This window comes from Cyprinodon tularosa, unplaced genomic scaffold, assembly GCF_016077235.1.
Source record: "Cyprinodon tularosa strain WSP-4 unplaced genomic scaffold, ASM1607723v1 ctg2, whole genome shotgun sequence".
Taxonomy (NCBI): domain Eukaryota; kingdom Metazoa; phylum Chordata; class Actinopteri; order Cyprinodontiformes; family Cyprinodontidae; genus Cyprinodon; species Cyprinodon tularosa.
Window position 1 is genome coordinate 2,395,211 of NW_024038733.1, and position 16,431 is coordinate 2,411,641.

The 16,431-nt window shown below is 35.2% G+C and overlaps 1 protein-coding gene across 1 annotated transcript; it reads right to left on the reverse strand.

Moving 5' to 3' along the window:
- Nucleotides 1–3,140: 3,140 nt before the first annotated feature.
- Nucleotides 3,141–11,065, reverse strand: m6pr (mannose-6-phosphate receptor (cation dependent)). Its single transcript, XM_038284447.1, has 7 exons — nt 10,742–11,065; nt 6,797–6,969; nt 6,511–6,677; nt 6,246–6,355; nt 5,770–5,900; nt 5,556–5,682; nt 3,141–4,677 (listed from the first exon to the last, which is right to left on the reverse strand). Exons 1-7 carry the CDS (start codon nt 10,745–10,747, stop codon nt 4,555–4,557), a joined length of 837 nt encoding a protein of 278 aa, XP_038140375.1. The 5' UTR covers nt 10,748–11,065; the 3' UTR covers nt 3,141–4,554.
- Nucleotides 11,066–16,431: the final 5,366 nt, after the last annotated feature.

Here is a 16,431-nt window from a genome sequence, read left to right on the forward strand (position 1 = left end):
ATAAGCATATTGGGATAGGAGTTTTGGTCTATGTAACTGTGACAATGTGTTTCAAAATGTTGTATTGGATCTTAAAGATGAAAAAAAAGGGAAGACTTCAAGTAAACAAAATTAAAATCTTAAGCAAAATAATATTTTGGGACTTTTAAACTACCCTTTACTATAACAATTATAAAACCTGGATGTATTTCTTTTATTTTCTTCAAGTACAAGTGAAACCATTTACATCACAGAATACAGGAAAAAATACGCTGAACAAAAAAGAAAAAAACAACTAGAGAAAATGAAGCATTAAGCTGTTATCATCTACTGAGTAAGGTATGAAGTGAAATTCAAAAACACTCCCGACAAAATTGAAAAAAAAAAAACATCATAGTCTTCAGCAGTATTTATTCTCAAATTTAGATAAAGAATATATAAATGTTGTGGATGTTTTCCTCTAAACTAACTTAACTAACATATTATAATAGTAAGGAGTGCAGAAAGCACTCTCACTGCCACTCCATATGTTTTACAGTAGAAGCAAAAGCAGCATCTGAAAAGTTTTGGTCAAGCACAAGTTAAAAAAAAAGGTGTGCAACTAAAAATGTAAAACTATTCCTTATGTTTGGGGTAACAATTACAATGTAAGCAGCCAGGAAACATTTTAAACACTGAATAATGGACAGTTATTGTTGGTTTGTATCAAAACATAATACACAGTATACCAAACTTTTGAAATCATTTGGGGAGATTATATACAGTGCCAGCTACATTCATTGATACCCCTGATAGGGATCAGTAAGAAAAAAAAATGGAAATAATTTTTTGAAGCCTTTTTTTAATGCAGTCAAATTGAAAAAAAATGTATTCCAAGTATTATTCAAATCTCACATTACTATTCAACAAAATCGCCAATAATTATCCTCCCTTCTGTTAACACCTGCACATTGTGCTAATAGAGAAATTTACGGCCAATCTTTCATGAAGTTAACGCATACAGAGCAATCTCAGAACACCGGTTCCCTTTCTTTAATATGCCAGCTCACTCTATGGGCCGGATTTATCAAAGGTTTTGTGTGTATTAAAACGTGAGCTATTTCACTGCGCACGCAAAAAAATGTACAAACTGATCTATCAACAGCGTGCTAAAAGGATTTGGTCTTTAAAACGTGCTAAATAGCGTCTCTTATCCATTTAGTACTTTTTCTGCAATGAATATGCAATATGGGGCGTTTACACGCAAAAGTGCGTCTTGTGGGAGGATAACATGTAAATATATTAATTTAGCACTCGCAAAGTGATTTATCAAACCTGAAAGCAATTTTGCTAACGGTATCTGACTCTATATTTAACACGTTTCAAAAGAAGGTGCAAATGGTCTGTATGCGTAATTGCGCACACATGGCAGCGGTTATTGTCGCAAGAAGGAGAAATCGAAATGAAGCAAGGAGACGCAGAGAACGCATTTTTTCACTCCGTGTGAATATTTTTGGAATGAACGAGGAAACGATCATCAAAACATATCGTTTATCCAGCATTGCCATTTTGGAGCTGTTGGGGGAACTCCGAATGGATTTGGAGCCAGGCACAAGGAGGACCCACGCAATACCAGATATCACGAAACTCCTTGCAACATTGCACTTTTTTGCATCTGGGATCTCCCAATCTCGTTTTTCAGAAGTGCTGTCCGACGTTCTAAATGCCATGTCGCCCTGACGCCCTACCGGAGAACCCCGACACCCTGCGCCTGTGGAGCAACATGCCAATGCAGTCATCTTATCCACAGTCACTTCTTGTGAGCCATTTGGTATGTGCATTTTTCTACAGGCCGATAAAAAACACCTGTTTTATTTTTGTTTGTGTGTTTTTTTCTTACTGCGGTGAAGTAGAAATTCAGCCACATACCACCTTAGGGAATAAAGGTTGCCAAAGTTTATATATATATATATATATATATATATTTCTTTTTTTGGAGGGGGTGGTGTCACTGTAAGATTAAAATTTCTTAATGCACTAGTTTGCACAAACTACAAACTACTTTGCTTCGCAAAGTACTTCGCAAACCACAAAACGCGCAAAACCATCATTTAAATAGGGCGTCTCCAACAGTTTTGCGCCTGCCACCAGTTACGCAATCGCTCTTGTTAAATCACCCGCAAACCATGGTTCAGCCCCTCGCGCAAAATTCCACTTTGCGAGCGCAAATTACTGCACGCAAAATTGGATCTTGATAAATCCGGCCCTATGTCTTCTAAAGGATTTAGGGGTTGGAATTAGGATGGCAAATTTCTGCAGATCAACAATTTCTGTGTTGGAGAAAAAAAGGTCAATATCAGAAGCAGCCTATGGCCACAAGGAGACTGCATGAGTACAAGATTACAACTAGAGGTATCAAAAGTATTCATGTTTATTACTCAAAGAGAATTATAAATCCTGCTTAACCCCTTCAAAGAAGTTAGAGTATAAACTTAAGCTTTTTACTCAAGTAAAAGTACTTAAATATAAAAGTAAAAGTAATGCAGGAAAAAAGATTAAAGGAAAAGAGCTCTAAATCTTATACTGCACTTCTCTATTAAAGGACATTTTTTCTACAATTCTGAATAACTTCCTTATACTTTATTTTCTTAATTTTATAACCAATAGTAACAGTGTCAAAGGTGACTTTGTATCTTCCTGAAAAGCTACTTATTTTGGTATGTGGCGAACAACAAGTTAGTCCAGTACTGAGTCCAACCACAAAGAAATTCATTGTCTGGATGAAAGAAATTAGTTTAGTGGTTTTTATTTTTTTCAAATACAAACAGGCTGTAAGGAAAATGAGCTTAAATGAAACAGAGTCTATTTAGAAAAAAAGGATGGATGCAAGGAGCAGAAAGTGGAGATAATTGCAAAAAAATGTAAGAAGTAAAAAGTTGTCTAAAAAATAATTACCAGTACAGTATAGCAAGCTAAAATTTCTACTTAAGTAACATAACGTATTTGTACTTTGCTACTTGACACCTCTAATTACATGTATAAGTATTCATCAGGTGTGGCCTGACAAGTTTCTATGGTTTTCATACATAAATGTGGAGTTGTGCCAAGTAGATGTCTCTTTACTTTGCTGCTAGCAGAAACATTATGCAGCATCCAGCTGTTAAGAGACAATAACAACCAGATTTTTTTTTTACATTAAAGTTGTATTTCAAAGTCTGTGACATCAAGGTGCAGTTGGAGTGCAAAACAGTCCCATAGCATCACAGTTCCTCTGCCATACTTAATAGTTGGCATGAGCTGCTTTTTCTTTTTGAAAACTCCCATGGAAGGTTTAATCTTATTTTATGTTTACATGTGTGCTAGCAGGACAGAAAATTATTTTTTCTTACATATATTAATATCCCTACTGGCTGTAATGTAGCCAGCTTCTAAAAGTCGTTCTGGAGATGCAGATGCCCTAATTTTGCATCTCTATTACAATCCTGAGAAACTGTTCTAACTTTCATTACATTTCACCTGTGACTGAATGCACCTGTAGGGTAAAGAATATCAAGTCCTCGATCAGCCTTTCCACAAGTTACATCTATTACAAGAGGATATGGAAAGTAATAGATCACTAAATAAAATTTTATAGCCAATCTGGTCAATTATCAAAATTGTAAATGAATTTCAATGCTTCAGTTAGACTTTTAACGTTACCACCAATTGTGCCACTGTTGATTTAGTAAAAAACAACTAATCCTACCCGAACATGTGCTCAGATAAGATGCTCCAGTGCTGATTCCTTAGTTTTGTTTTTACACATCTCTATAAGTGGGTGCCAATGATTGTGATTTGTAAAGTAAAAACCATTGTGAAAACGTTCAAGTTGAACAACAATTGCACTACTAATTTCAATGATCTTTACATCTTTTTGACCTTTTGGGTTAAAAAAACCCAAAAAAACTTTCACCTGAAAGATCCAATAACCATTAAAAAAAACATAATTATTGTACAAACTTTTTTTCTGTCTTTTACTTTGGGGGAAAATAAAATAAAACAAACTAATAGATTTTCATAAACTTTGGGGTTTTTTTTGTTTCCTCTGCTCTGTACACGTGCCACAAGGCTGTATTCACTGCCACTGTATTAGAGCTGAAAATTAACGGTTTCGGTCAAACTAGCTGTTCACAAAGATTAACCTGCAGCCTGCAGCAAGGGTTGCCTAAACATCTTGGTGCTACTTGCACAATCATTCAACCACTGCCATCAGTTCAGCAGAAACATGAGTCATCGCTATTTTACATTCTTTTTATACCATAAAAAAAAAAAAAAACTTTTCCTTTCCAAATAAGTTTAAATCCCTTTGTTTTAAGGTAAAGTAGAACTAAAGCTGAAATGTTTTGACTATGAGAGGAATATCAGCCTTCAGCCTCTCAGGTACCACATCCTTCTTTGAGGCACAAGTCTAGAATACAAGCAAGGTTTTAGCAGGGGACTGATGTAATCCAGGCAAAGAAAACACACTTGTGTGCACCAGTAACTTTATCTAAGCTTTCAAAGCGCAACATGTGTCACACAGCGAAAAATGAATGTCAGGTTTTTAATATTCAAAGGTCACATAGGTAGTAAGTGGTCGTCTCTCTCTTCTGGCTCTTCCTCTAAAGCTTCACTGGTCACTCCTCTGTAAGCTGGAGCTTCCTCTCGGTTTCTGGAGCGGCACACAAAGTCGCAGCCGTCCTGTAAACAGTGAGTCAAGTTCACCTTGAATGTTAAAGGAAAATAAGAGAACATCCTTCACTGCATCACACCCCTTTAACTTTTTTTTTTATGTAATGGATGACACACCAGCCTAACCTTTTGAGGAACCACATGTTGAATTAAACGCCTTGATTTTTTATTTAAAAAATAATAACTTTCTGTCCATTCAGTTTACAAAATTGAGCTCAAGCTCAGTCAAACTGGATATTTCAGCCTTGATATTGACAGGGCCTTTCTAACGTACTGATTTCTTTCATTTTAGCTCAGACTGTGTATTTAGGGTTTTGTTCTTGGAGTATTAATGGAAATTACACAACAGATTTTGATGTTTAAAACAGCAGTTAAAACTAGGGTCTGGCATTATGGACCTTAAAATGTTGTCATACAACCCGAATAATGATAAAAGTGAGGATAAAAAAAAACATTCAACATTGTTTCTTCGCAGTCTGTCTTAGGTAACTGTATGGCTGTGATAATATGTCATAGTAAACATTAACAAATACTACTCCCGAAAAATATAGTTTAAAATAGCCTCCTTCAGTTACATAAAGAAGTGGGATTTATGTTGTTAAAAATCCCACAGTAACTGCATTTAATCATTCAAAATGAGCAATTCCTCAATTGAAAAAAGAAAAGAAAAATGCTAATATTCAAACCTTTTTTTGGGGTAGTTCATTAATCCTTATGTATTGTTTATTGTTTGAATCTAAATGCCTACTAAAATAATTTTTCTTTCCTTTAGTTGGTCTGTTTTATAACACCCCATTAAAATTAATAGAACTTTGCTGTTACAAAGGTACTAAATGTGGAAATATATGGGTGATTAAAGCTCTTTTGGGATTTGTAACACATCTTACCGCTGTAAGGTTCCCAACTTCCACCCAGAAAGCATAATTAGGGAACTGCTCCATTCCTTTGGCTCCAACAATCAGCCGCTGGTACAGAAAACCTCCAATAAGGTAAATTGCCACAAGGCAGAACCCACTGAAAGAAGGAAAACCTTATAATCATCATTTCTTATTGCAGTGTGACAAGTGCTTTGCTTGTCATAGTGGAAATAGCTTTACATACATGATAAGTATTATGGAGCCAGCACTGAGCCGGGATTGAACTACAGGACACACCGCACTGGAGTCCATCTCGAAGAGGTAAAAGCAATCATTCTGCTTTTTATTGTCCTCCAGAACCACCGTTAACTTACCCTAGGAATAAAACAACAAGATACAATGAGGTTTTCTGACTTTCTCCAAAAAAAAACAAAAAAACAAAAAGAAACATTTCCAGGCAGGAAAAGTTACATAGCAATGACTGTGAAAAAAATGTCACCTTCACTGGAAACAAAAGTGCTAATCAATTACTGAAAGCAAAATTACGTGCATATAGAGCATGTTAGCGCACGTTTCTCAACATTTCACCCCGCTTACAATTCTGAGTCATTGTATCAAACAACTATCAATGTTTTCATAAGCCTAAAAAAGTAAGAGAGCTGTGTGAGAAACCTGAAACAACATAGCACCATGCACCCCCCCCATCAGCATTTATTTTACCGCTTCTGTGTTTTTGTCACAGGAGATCATGATAATGGCCTTTCTAGGTTCCTTGTTGCAGTGGTTGTCATATGGATCCCCATTACTGTAGATCAGCATTACCCAGTCACCTGGAAGATCAGACAAAAAGAAAAAAAAAAAAGAGAAGAATGACTGAATGTCTCTGATTCTTTTGAAGCCTGTAGTTTGATTGATTTTATTAAGAACAGCCAAACAAAAATTCTGATTAATTAAAGAAGAATTTTCATGTGTTGCAGAGTCTTACTGCCTCCAATAGCTTTGGTTGAGTCATAACGGCCAATAACTGTTGGCTTCTCCTGTGCTTTCAGGTTAATTTGAATGACTCCGGCTCCAGGAACACCTCCTGCGTTTCCACATACCTGGAACACGTATCGGTAGCTGCTAGTGTTGACTGTGACGTCCACTGTAAAGCTGCCAACATAGGAGCACCATCAAGTTAACTATAATGTGATTAGATTTGATTGGAAATTATTTGAATTTTAACATTTTGTTACTTCAAAGAGACTGTGCATGTGGTACCAAAGCCTTACTTCTGGTTGGCCAGTGGTTCTAGGTTATTAAGGGCTTTGCTTTCAGACTCAGACTGTAAGGGCAGTTTGCAGGCCTTAGTGCCATCCCCAGCGAACACACCCATCCTACACAGCACCAGCTGAATGGAAAGGACCCACAACACGACGAAGCTTCGTCTGGGAAATCTAAGCAGCTGGAACAGAAAAAGAAAGTTTTGGAAGCAAATCTTCAAATTAACATTAATGAAAGCTTTTTCATTTTCCCTTTAAATAAAATGAAAAATAAATAATCTAAACTGCGTTTAATTTATTCTCCAAGTGAACTCAATGTTTAAATTAATTTAGGGCTGCAGCTAATGCTAATTTTGCTAATTGATTAATCTGTAAATATTTTTTTCAATTACTCAATAATTGAATAGAAAAAATTCCTCAAAGAAGTTTTTATTACAGAATTAAAACGAGGTGAAACTGTTCTGGATAGAGCATATTGATAGACGAAAAATTATTTTTGTCTTATAAACAAAATATTACTTTTCTTTTTAACAACATTGGCATATTTACTGCTCTAAATGGGCCGCTCGGTCTAAACGCATGCTTTAGAGTCTCTACACTCTAGTTAACGATTAATCAATTACTAAATAAGTTGACGATTATTTCAATTATGGATTAATCCCAATTAATGTGATTCATTGTTTTAGCAATAAACTAAATTAAATTACTTTTTACATTTAAAAGATGTCCCAGCAAAAGTGACTAAAATTCATTTTGAAATGTCAAATTAGAAAATGTAAACGTAATAATAGAGATGCTTTTTAAATTTAAACTCATAGACTCAGAATAGAAAGTACTAATAGATTATCCAGACTACATTTTCTTTTTTTTTCCCAAGGCAATTTATTCTGTTACTTAAGTAAAATTAGGAAAGGGATGTTTAACATTGAATTTGAAAATACATATTAAAAAATATTCTGGATTGTAAAATTTGCACATTAAACATTAGCAGAAATATTTTTTTTATTTCAAAGTCAAAGCTGCATTGTTTGACTTGAACATAAAACAATCTACACTGCATTTTCATTTCGTTCTCGAAGGGCGCTCATGATAAATGATGAAGAAAAAAAAAATGTCTAACCTTTCATTTTCAAAAGATGAACTAGCAGAAAGTCACCAAAATTAACTTATAATTTGCTCATCTTTAAAATTGTATTACCAAACCTGCTTTTTCATTTTAAGGTTTATGTTTTTTTCACTCATAAACTATGCTATTTGATCATCCAAACGTTTTCATTTTCATCTTCAAGACAACTTATGGTGCCAGAATAAAGGAGAACATTTAGAGGAAGCTGCTTTTTCGTTTTCATGCCCCCGCTAGAAGTGTTCCGTAAATCAATTTGAATCTGCAATTTCAAGCACCACATGAGAGAAAAGTCTGTGTCAGTATTAAAAGTTGATCAACAGGCTTGAGTCAATAAAATCAACTACCACATGTTCCTTTCTTATTTTAGTCTTCATGTAAAGACGCTGATACTGTGGCTTTTTTTTTATACCAAAGGTTGTCTGTGAGATGCTAATGCACCATGTCTATTTTTTGATCTAGTTACCATTTAAGTAAAGGGTCTACTTGCACTAGCTTAACACAAGTTTGATTGAAATAAAATATATAAGAAACTAATTTGACAGCAGTGGGTTGGTTAATGGTAATAAGGCAAGTTTATTTGCACCATGTCAACTCCCTCTATAGGATCTAATTTGTGAGTTTGCCAGTCCAATCCAACTGTGACGTGGCCATTAATCCAAGTACTTCCATACCTGCCAGCTTATTTATATACTGTAACACTTCTAAAGGAATAGAAAAACAGAGCCAGGTGCTGTACAAAGGGCCACAATAAATAGGAATTTAAAAAAGCAACAACATGAACACAGTTATACATTATGATCTCATGTACAATGCAGCTAAGTTTATATTAAACATTCAGAGACAAAGGTTTTTAAAAAGCACATTTGAGATTTTCCTCTGGTCTTTTTGTGGTGTGGACATTAATTCTAAAAAATGACAGCTTCAAGATAAAGCTGAGACAACACAAGCAGGTGACAAGGCACCCTGGGACTCATGGTCAACAGACATCAATCAATTTAACAGTTTTCACTATGATTGTTGTAGATATAACACACATTTTTTTGTATTACTATAATTACAAATTGTTTTTGTTATTCACAGGACTCTGCCTATGTGGTTAGTGAGCAGGGCATCTGCACCAAAGAAAAGCCAACCTCAGACGTCACACTTGAACCCCGGGCATACGAATAATCAAATACTAGCCCCTAGTTCCTGAAGTTCATCATTACGCAGACGGATATGTATGAAGTCGTGCACATATGCTGGTATAAGACACTTTACTCATGAAGCAATAATGCATTCAGGTTATCCTGAGCTATCTCTATAGTTATGTTGCTATAGGCTTAGACTGCTGGAGGACATAGGGACCCCTTTTCGTCATCCCACTTCATTATATCTCTTTTCTTCCATTCTGCAGAAGTTTTTAGTTCAACCTTTAACTTAATGCTCTCCTTTTTCTCATCATAGTAGCTTCATCTGGTCTATTTCTTTTCGTCCTGGATTGAAATATCAGCTGTGCTCCTGCATCTCTGTTTATAGATATTTATAGCTTGCCCTGTTTCCAGTGTAGTCCCGTTTCTTTAACTGTGACTAACAGAATTCGGTTGGAGCTCCCCTGCCTAGCTGTGTCTATCCCCTGACAGAGCCACCTTTGGAGCTAGTTAACTGTTACCGTTTGTATCTCTGTTTCGTTCTGTATGTCTGCTTCTGTCTCCATGAACCCCAGTCAGCCTAAGCAGATGGCCACTCACACTGAGCCTGGTTTTGCCGGAGGTTTCTTCCTATTACAAAGCGAGTTTTCCACTTTAATGTCTCTACAGGCAATGCTTGGTGTAAGGGACTGTTCAAGAGTAAATGAGTCAATGCAATCAGCTGGTTTTCCATAGATAGAAACATGTGAACCAATCTGACTGTTTGATCTGGTTGAATTGTTTCTGTAAAGTGCCTTGAGATGACATGTGTTATGAATTGCCGATATAAAAATAAACTGAAGAGAAGTTTTTTGATGTTAACAAAGAAGGGCTTTTAGAACCTTAATGCCAGTAAGGAACCCTGCTAACTCCATACGCTTAAGGAAATATGATAGAAAGCACACAGGCTCCTTTTCCTGCTTCCTTCCTTACTGCCAGCATTAATTGGACAACGCTAAGTCCTTGCCATTTTGATGAATTCAGATGACGCATCAGATGTATGTTAGCTTGTCTATGAGTAGCACATTGTCACAAAAAAAAACCATTACTTGCCAATTAAGCATTTTCTGATTCTAAGATTTCTTGTTTGCTGTGGCATCAATCTGCTCCCTAAGGGTTAGTTTAAACCAGAGGACAACTTTCCACTACAATGGGACTTTAATTGGTCATTTCCTTTTATTTTATTTGCTGGTCTTCTACAAATTAATACTTAACATTTCAAGAAAAGTATTTTTTAATTATTGCAACTAGCCAGAATAATTAAAAGCATATGCTTACATGTCTGACTATGTATGGAATTGATGTGGAATATTTGGAATATGGAATCTGTGGAATATAACAACATTTCTGATCAAAATTAATCTTTAAATGATATGCATTTAAATTCTCCTCCAAAATAAAACAGATAACAATCGGACAGATTTTCTAATCATTTTAGATTTAAATCATAATCTTAATTGAAACCACACGGATTACAATTTCCATAAAGCTTAGGCAAACATGACAGCTACACATGACTGCAAACAATGGTTGTCAGGTCATCAGACAGGCTCGTGCTTTTAAAATGAAGCATGTCTATTTTTCTTCACGTGATAAACCCACATTTTCGAAAAGTTACAGTTTATAAAACTTAAACTTGTATCGGTGTCATCCACTTACCTTCATGGCTTCTTTTTCTTTAAATCGGTTTCCTGTTTAATTCGAGCCCACTGTTTAAAATAAAGGCAGAATAAGTTGCAACGAGCTTCCTTACGCTAACCTCGCTTCCTGGTTCAGTGAATTAGCACCAAAGTGCGCTTGTTTCATGCAAACAATATGAAATCACAGTGGACTTTAGGAAGCAAAGCTAACGCCGTTGATTTTATCAAGGAGAGTTACCAGGTTATCTTATGAGGGTTTGTTGAAAGTGTGATATTCTTAGAGATGCTAACAGGCTACAGACAGCGGCGTAATGCGGAAGTGAAACTACACACAAAACACGCGCACGTGACTGTGAGGAACTCGACCAATGACTGTCCTCTGCCTGCCGCGTCAGCTGACAGGGGAGCGCTACGGGTGGGGAAAAGGGAAAAAAAGTTCTGATTAATATCCTCTTAGTAAAACCAAGCAGCGAATATTTTCCCATTACACGCTTTTCGTCAAATAGTTGTCTGACTCTTGGCATTGATGAGCTTTATTCAGTTGTTATTTAGATAGACTTCACCAAATCTCTACAGTAACTCTTCAACAACTGTTTATTAACTAACAGTAAGTTCTTAAACACAAAACAGAACAGTATTAGTCTTTTATTTGTAATTTTCAATACTTTCAATCTTGTAGCCTTGAACATCGGTTGTGCTTTCTGTTTTTCATGGGGTTTCAGCGTACAGTCCATCTCGCCACGGTGTCGTCATTCCTTACCATGGCCGGTTCTAGACAGGGGCCAATGGGGGCCAGTGCCCCTATAGATCATATCCTGGCCCCTGTTATGGCCCCTGTATTGAAGACATAATACTTAAAAGAAATTCTAATGATTATATGCATTGGAACAGACATGGTTGCTGATAGATCCTTTGGATCTATTTTATTCTTTTTTTTTTTTTTACAAATTCTGTTTTACTAATTATTCAAAAACAATAAGGTGGTAGCTACAGTGGTATTGAGATAGGATCCCAGTTTTTATCTGTTAAATGTTTTTTTCTTCACAGCAAATAAGATGAATTTAACTGTTTTTCTTGAGTTCTAATTAAAATTTTATAGAAAACGGTAGTTTTAACTTAAATTAAGTCAAAAATATGTAAAATTCCTAAATTCTAATTTTAAATTGACCCCATAAGAAATATAATTTTTATTGAACCTAATTGAAAAGAAATTTCACTTCATGCAGCTCTCTTAATATATTTGAATCCCTTGCCCTGTTTTTTATTTTATGCTTTTCTGTGCCCCCATGAAAACACTTTGGGCCCCTGGTACATTCGGTCTAGATCCGCCACTGTTCCTCCCCTTCACTAGAGGTGGATATAATTTCGTAAATTCTGCTGTAAAATCAGTCCTATATTTTTGTTTTTTATTCAAGGATTAAACCTCTAGTACCTAGAGGTAAACCTCTGGTAACTAGGTGACTGCCAGAGAGTAACCCAGAGAAACTTATCAGACTGATCCAATCAGCTCTTTGGACAGATACGCTGCACAGGTTTCACCAGCAACCTCCTCCTCCCACCCTGCTCTCTCTTGTTGTCTGCGCAATCGAAGTAGTTCTAATCCGCACATAGTGCACAAATTATCGTACAGCCCGCTCTCACTCGCATAGAAAAAGAAAAAAAAACTCCACCTCGCATAGTCTAAAATCCGGGAACATTTGAACAACTATTTATTTGAAAAACTTGGAACTTGGGATGTCTGCAGGGTTTATCATCATATTCCCTAAACACGTTAATGAGAAAATTATTTTAAGAAAACCTGTAAGACAATTTACCTTACTAAACACATTATAATATATATTATAATAGAAAATCCCTTTATTCTCCCACAATTGGGAAATTCTGGTGTTTACAGCAGCAAAAAGATTATGGAAAAATTGTCAAACAAATATGGACCTTAGAAAGTGTATAAGAATTAAATAATAGTGAAGAGTTAAAAGATAAACAATAAAATAATGTACTGTAAACTGTTTTAACAATATGAATACTGTGCACCTGGAGAATAAATAACCAATATCCAGCTATGGACATTTTTACAGTAATGGATATTTAGACTTATAAAGTCTTACAGCTGCTGAGAGGAAGGATGCGTGATAACGCTCCCTGGTGCATTTAGGGTGCAGCAGTCTGTCACTTAATTAGACGCCTTACTTTGGTCCAGGTTAATTTCTTTAATTTCTTAGTAAACTGGACTGGGTCTGTTGTATGTAGGGCCATTTTAACAATTTAGAAAATTAAATATGTGGTTATTTATTTATTTAGTATTTATTTATGTATTCTTTTTTACAATTCTGTCAGAATTGGGCCTCCATACTTTTGTCCTGTGTTACCCAGCATAGTCACCTAGTCAGAGAAATCTGTTTGTGGAATCCCTTTAGTCACACTCCATGTAGATAAACTTTATCCATCTGTGGTCAGTCTAGTTTGCTAAATTAAATCAACAGCTTTTTGTGATTAAGCTGTTGACAGAAAATTACTTTTTGAGGCCTTTTACATCTTTAATTACAATAAATGATCAAGTTGCAGCATCTGCTATGACCCTGACAAACTAACTTTTTGTTTTTTTAATACACTTTTAGAAAGGTTTATTTTCTGGCTAGCTTTGCCTGCAAGGTTATTCCGCATGAACTAATCTAACTAGCAACAGAAAAATATCCACTCATTTTCAAAGCTTTCCACATTATGAACTAGCAGAGTAGAATTACTCTCTTAAAAAAATTACTTTGTAATCTACCCAGACAATCAAACAAACATTTCATTAAATCGAAACATTAATAAAAAATAGCATGTTTCCAAGATCAACAATTGTACTCAATTAACTGGTGGTGGAATTATATGCATGTACTGTATAGCATTGCACATTTTGTCATGTTCATATCCAAAATTTTATTGTGTTGAGATACTGTATTCGGCTTTTGTGAAGAATGTTTTTTCTTACAAATCTAAAAGTGAAAAGTGTGGTCTACATTTTTTGTTAAGCCTCCTCCAGTGCAAACAAGTTTCTTAAGAAATCACCTACTTAGTAGGCAACAATCTACCTGTTCTTTAGAGTAAATCCTACTGTTCTTAGAAAGCTTCAGGTGGTTGTTAAAGAAGATTACTGAACAAAAAGCATAATTTATACCAAGGATCAGAGGAGACAGGTCTGCTTTAGATTGCATCTTCAAAGCACTGTGTGCCTGTGAATAACTGCTTGGGAATCTACTTTAAGCTTTCAGCGCTGATACCAGTATGGCCAGTTTACTCTTTCCAATTGCATCAGCACTTTTTCAATGTTCCAACAAGGTTAAAAACAACGGCTGCTTTTTAGTCAGCTGTATTTACTGGTTCTCACTTATCAACATTAATCTGAACAAAATACCCACTTTTAACCTCTTTAGAGTTTAATCACACAAAAACAGTGGAATTCCCTTTTGTATTGAGTCAACGACCCAGTTTGCAAACTGCAAGATCAATAAAAAGACAAGATTAAGGAGGAGAAGGGCAGACCCTTAACAAACCACTCAAAGGCAAACAGCAGAATTTTTGCATTAAATAGCACTTTGTTCTTTTTCCTTGTAAAACAATCTTATTGTATTTAGTCAATATAGAACTGAACATTAACCATTAAATGTAACCTATAAAGGGTTTGTCATCTTACAAATACTTTATGTTTAAATGTGATGATTAATACTACAAAAATAACATGTCACTTTTATGCAGAAGATATATTTTACCTATGGTTTCAAAATAAAACGGATCAAAATAATTTCATAGTAATGGAAAATATATTTCAGTGACAAGTAGATGTTAGTAGTAGCCTATATACCTAAAAGTAACAATTCAAGCAAGACAGTAAACACTGATTTTCAGAATCACAAAAAGCTTTATTTTACATGTAAGAGGGAATTGGTAGAAGGTGCTACACTTAGACGTATGGTACACAGAAATATACAATTTCCTTAAATCATAAACCAAATACTTTTAATTATCAAGGGTCAAAATACACATGTAGTAATTTCAAAAGAATTGGAATTGTTTAACTGGAGTCTGTTTCTTGTTAATTGGAAAAAAATTATGCAACATTAGAAAAACTGTAATGGTGTGTTAAATATGAATGAGTCTATCAGTGTTTATTTACTAGATATATTCCTGAGTAACTTTAGATTAAGTAATAATTTTATCTATGAATGTCATCAATAAAAGCCATAGGGCAGGTTAACACAGAATGAAACCAGGTCATGCTCTGCTGATGCAGAATGAGTTAACCAGATGATGGGGTTTATTTGTCAGCTGTATTGACAGCTTGAACAAGTTTTGAATGAACAGAATAACTAAGTAAAATATTTAAATGAAAATTAGATAAAAACCAATACCGCAATAGTTAAAAAAAGATTTTTCAATGTAATAAATTTAGATTACGCCCATTGACTGCTGGAGATAGGCACCAGCACCCCTCGCGACCCCAATTGGGACAAGCGTGTAAGATAATGGATGGATGGATGGATTTATTAGAGTTATTATTGAATATAGTAATAGCTAGCAAAACTAATTCATTACAATTTGAAACCTCTCACTATTAGGCAAGGCGTTGCACTTATTGATTTGAAGGGAATCATGGTAAATCATAAACTGATTTTAAGCATGGTACGAGCAACGTAACAGGATATACAATAAAACTGAGCAAAGGTTATGAACAGGTGAACCAAAAATAATATAACTGAATCAGCTGTTGGACCTTGTAACTGCCTAGAGGTGTGGAACTGTGTTTCAGAAATTCAAAGAGTGTAACTGATTATGTCTTCTTTATAAATGCAAGCAAACTTTAGTTTCATTTAAAGTTTTTACGTGAATATTGTGCCTCATGTCACTATTCATACTTCTTGAACCTTTTTTTCCATTTGAAATTGCTCTCATTGGTTAACATTTTATTGATATCTTATGTAATAGATCAACACAAAGAAAAGGAAGATTGTGAAGATTTATAGATTACTGGAAAAATATTTAGAAATAAAACCTGAAAAACACAGCTGACAGTTGAGATAAAGCTATTGAGATGTATAGTTAAGTGAGTAAAGCATAGTTAGGTTACAAAACAATATCGCAAGTTTTAAATGTCTCTTAGAGTGCAACCAATTTATAAAAAAACAAGAGTGCGATGCAACTGCAAAACTACCGAAAAAATTCTAGGTGTCCTTGAGCTGATATGCCGAGGTTTTATTACATAGTAGCTCTGAAGACGCTGCAGAATTCTATGAAGAAAATTGTTGATTGGGGAACTTAATGTTTAGTCAAATAAATCTTGTCAATTTTAAATATGTAAAAGGGTCTGAAAAAGTGCAGTTTTCAGATTTCCAAAAACAGCATAGGGAATGAATCAAAGAAATCATAGATGGTCTTTGAGTCATTTTAGACTGCAGTTGCATTTACTGTACTACGCGCAAAACGTCACATATGGACAAAAATGTATCCCCCTCTTTAGCCAACCAGACTATGAAACATGTTGGTAAAGCATCATGCAGTGGGATTGTTTATCTTATCAGCAACAGGGATCCTGGTCCAAGTTGATGACAAGATCAATGAGGTGCATACAGAAACTTGGTAGAGACTTTAGGGTCTTGGTGTCAAACTTGGGGCCCGTGGGCAGAATCCAACCTGCCAAAGCATTTTATTCACCCCGTAAGGGTTCAA

Excerpts from the sequence above, each read along its gene's own strand:
- m6pr (XM_038284447.1), bottom strand. Across the intron at positions 6,678-6,796 it reads GAACCACTGGCCAACCAGAA|CTTTACAGTGGACGTCACAG; the intron begins GTAAGGCTTTGG and ends CTATGTTGGCAG. Across the intron at positions 6,356-6,510 it reads AACCAAAGCTATTGGAGGCA|GTGACTGGGTAATGCTGATC; the intron begins GTAAGACTCTGC and ends CTGATCTTCCAG.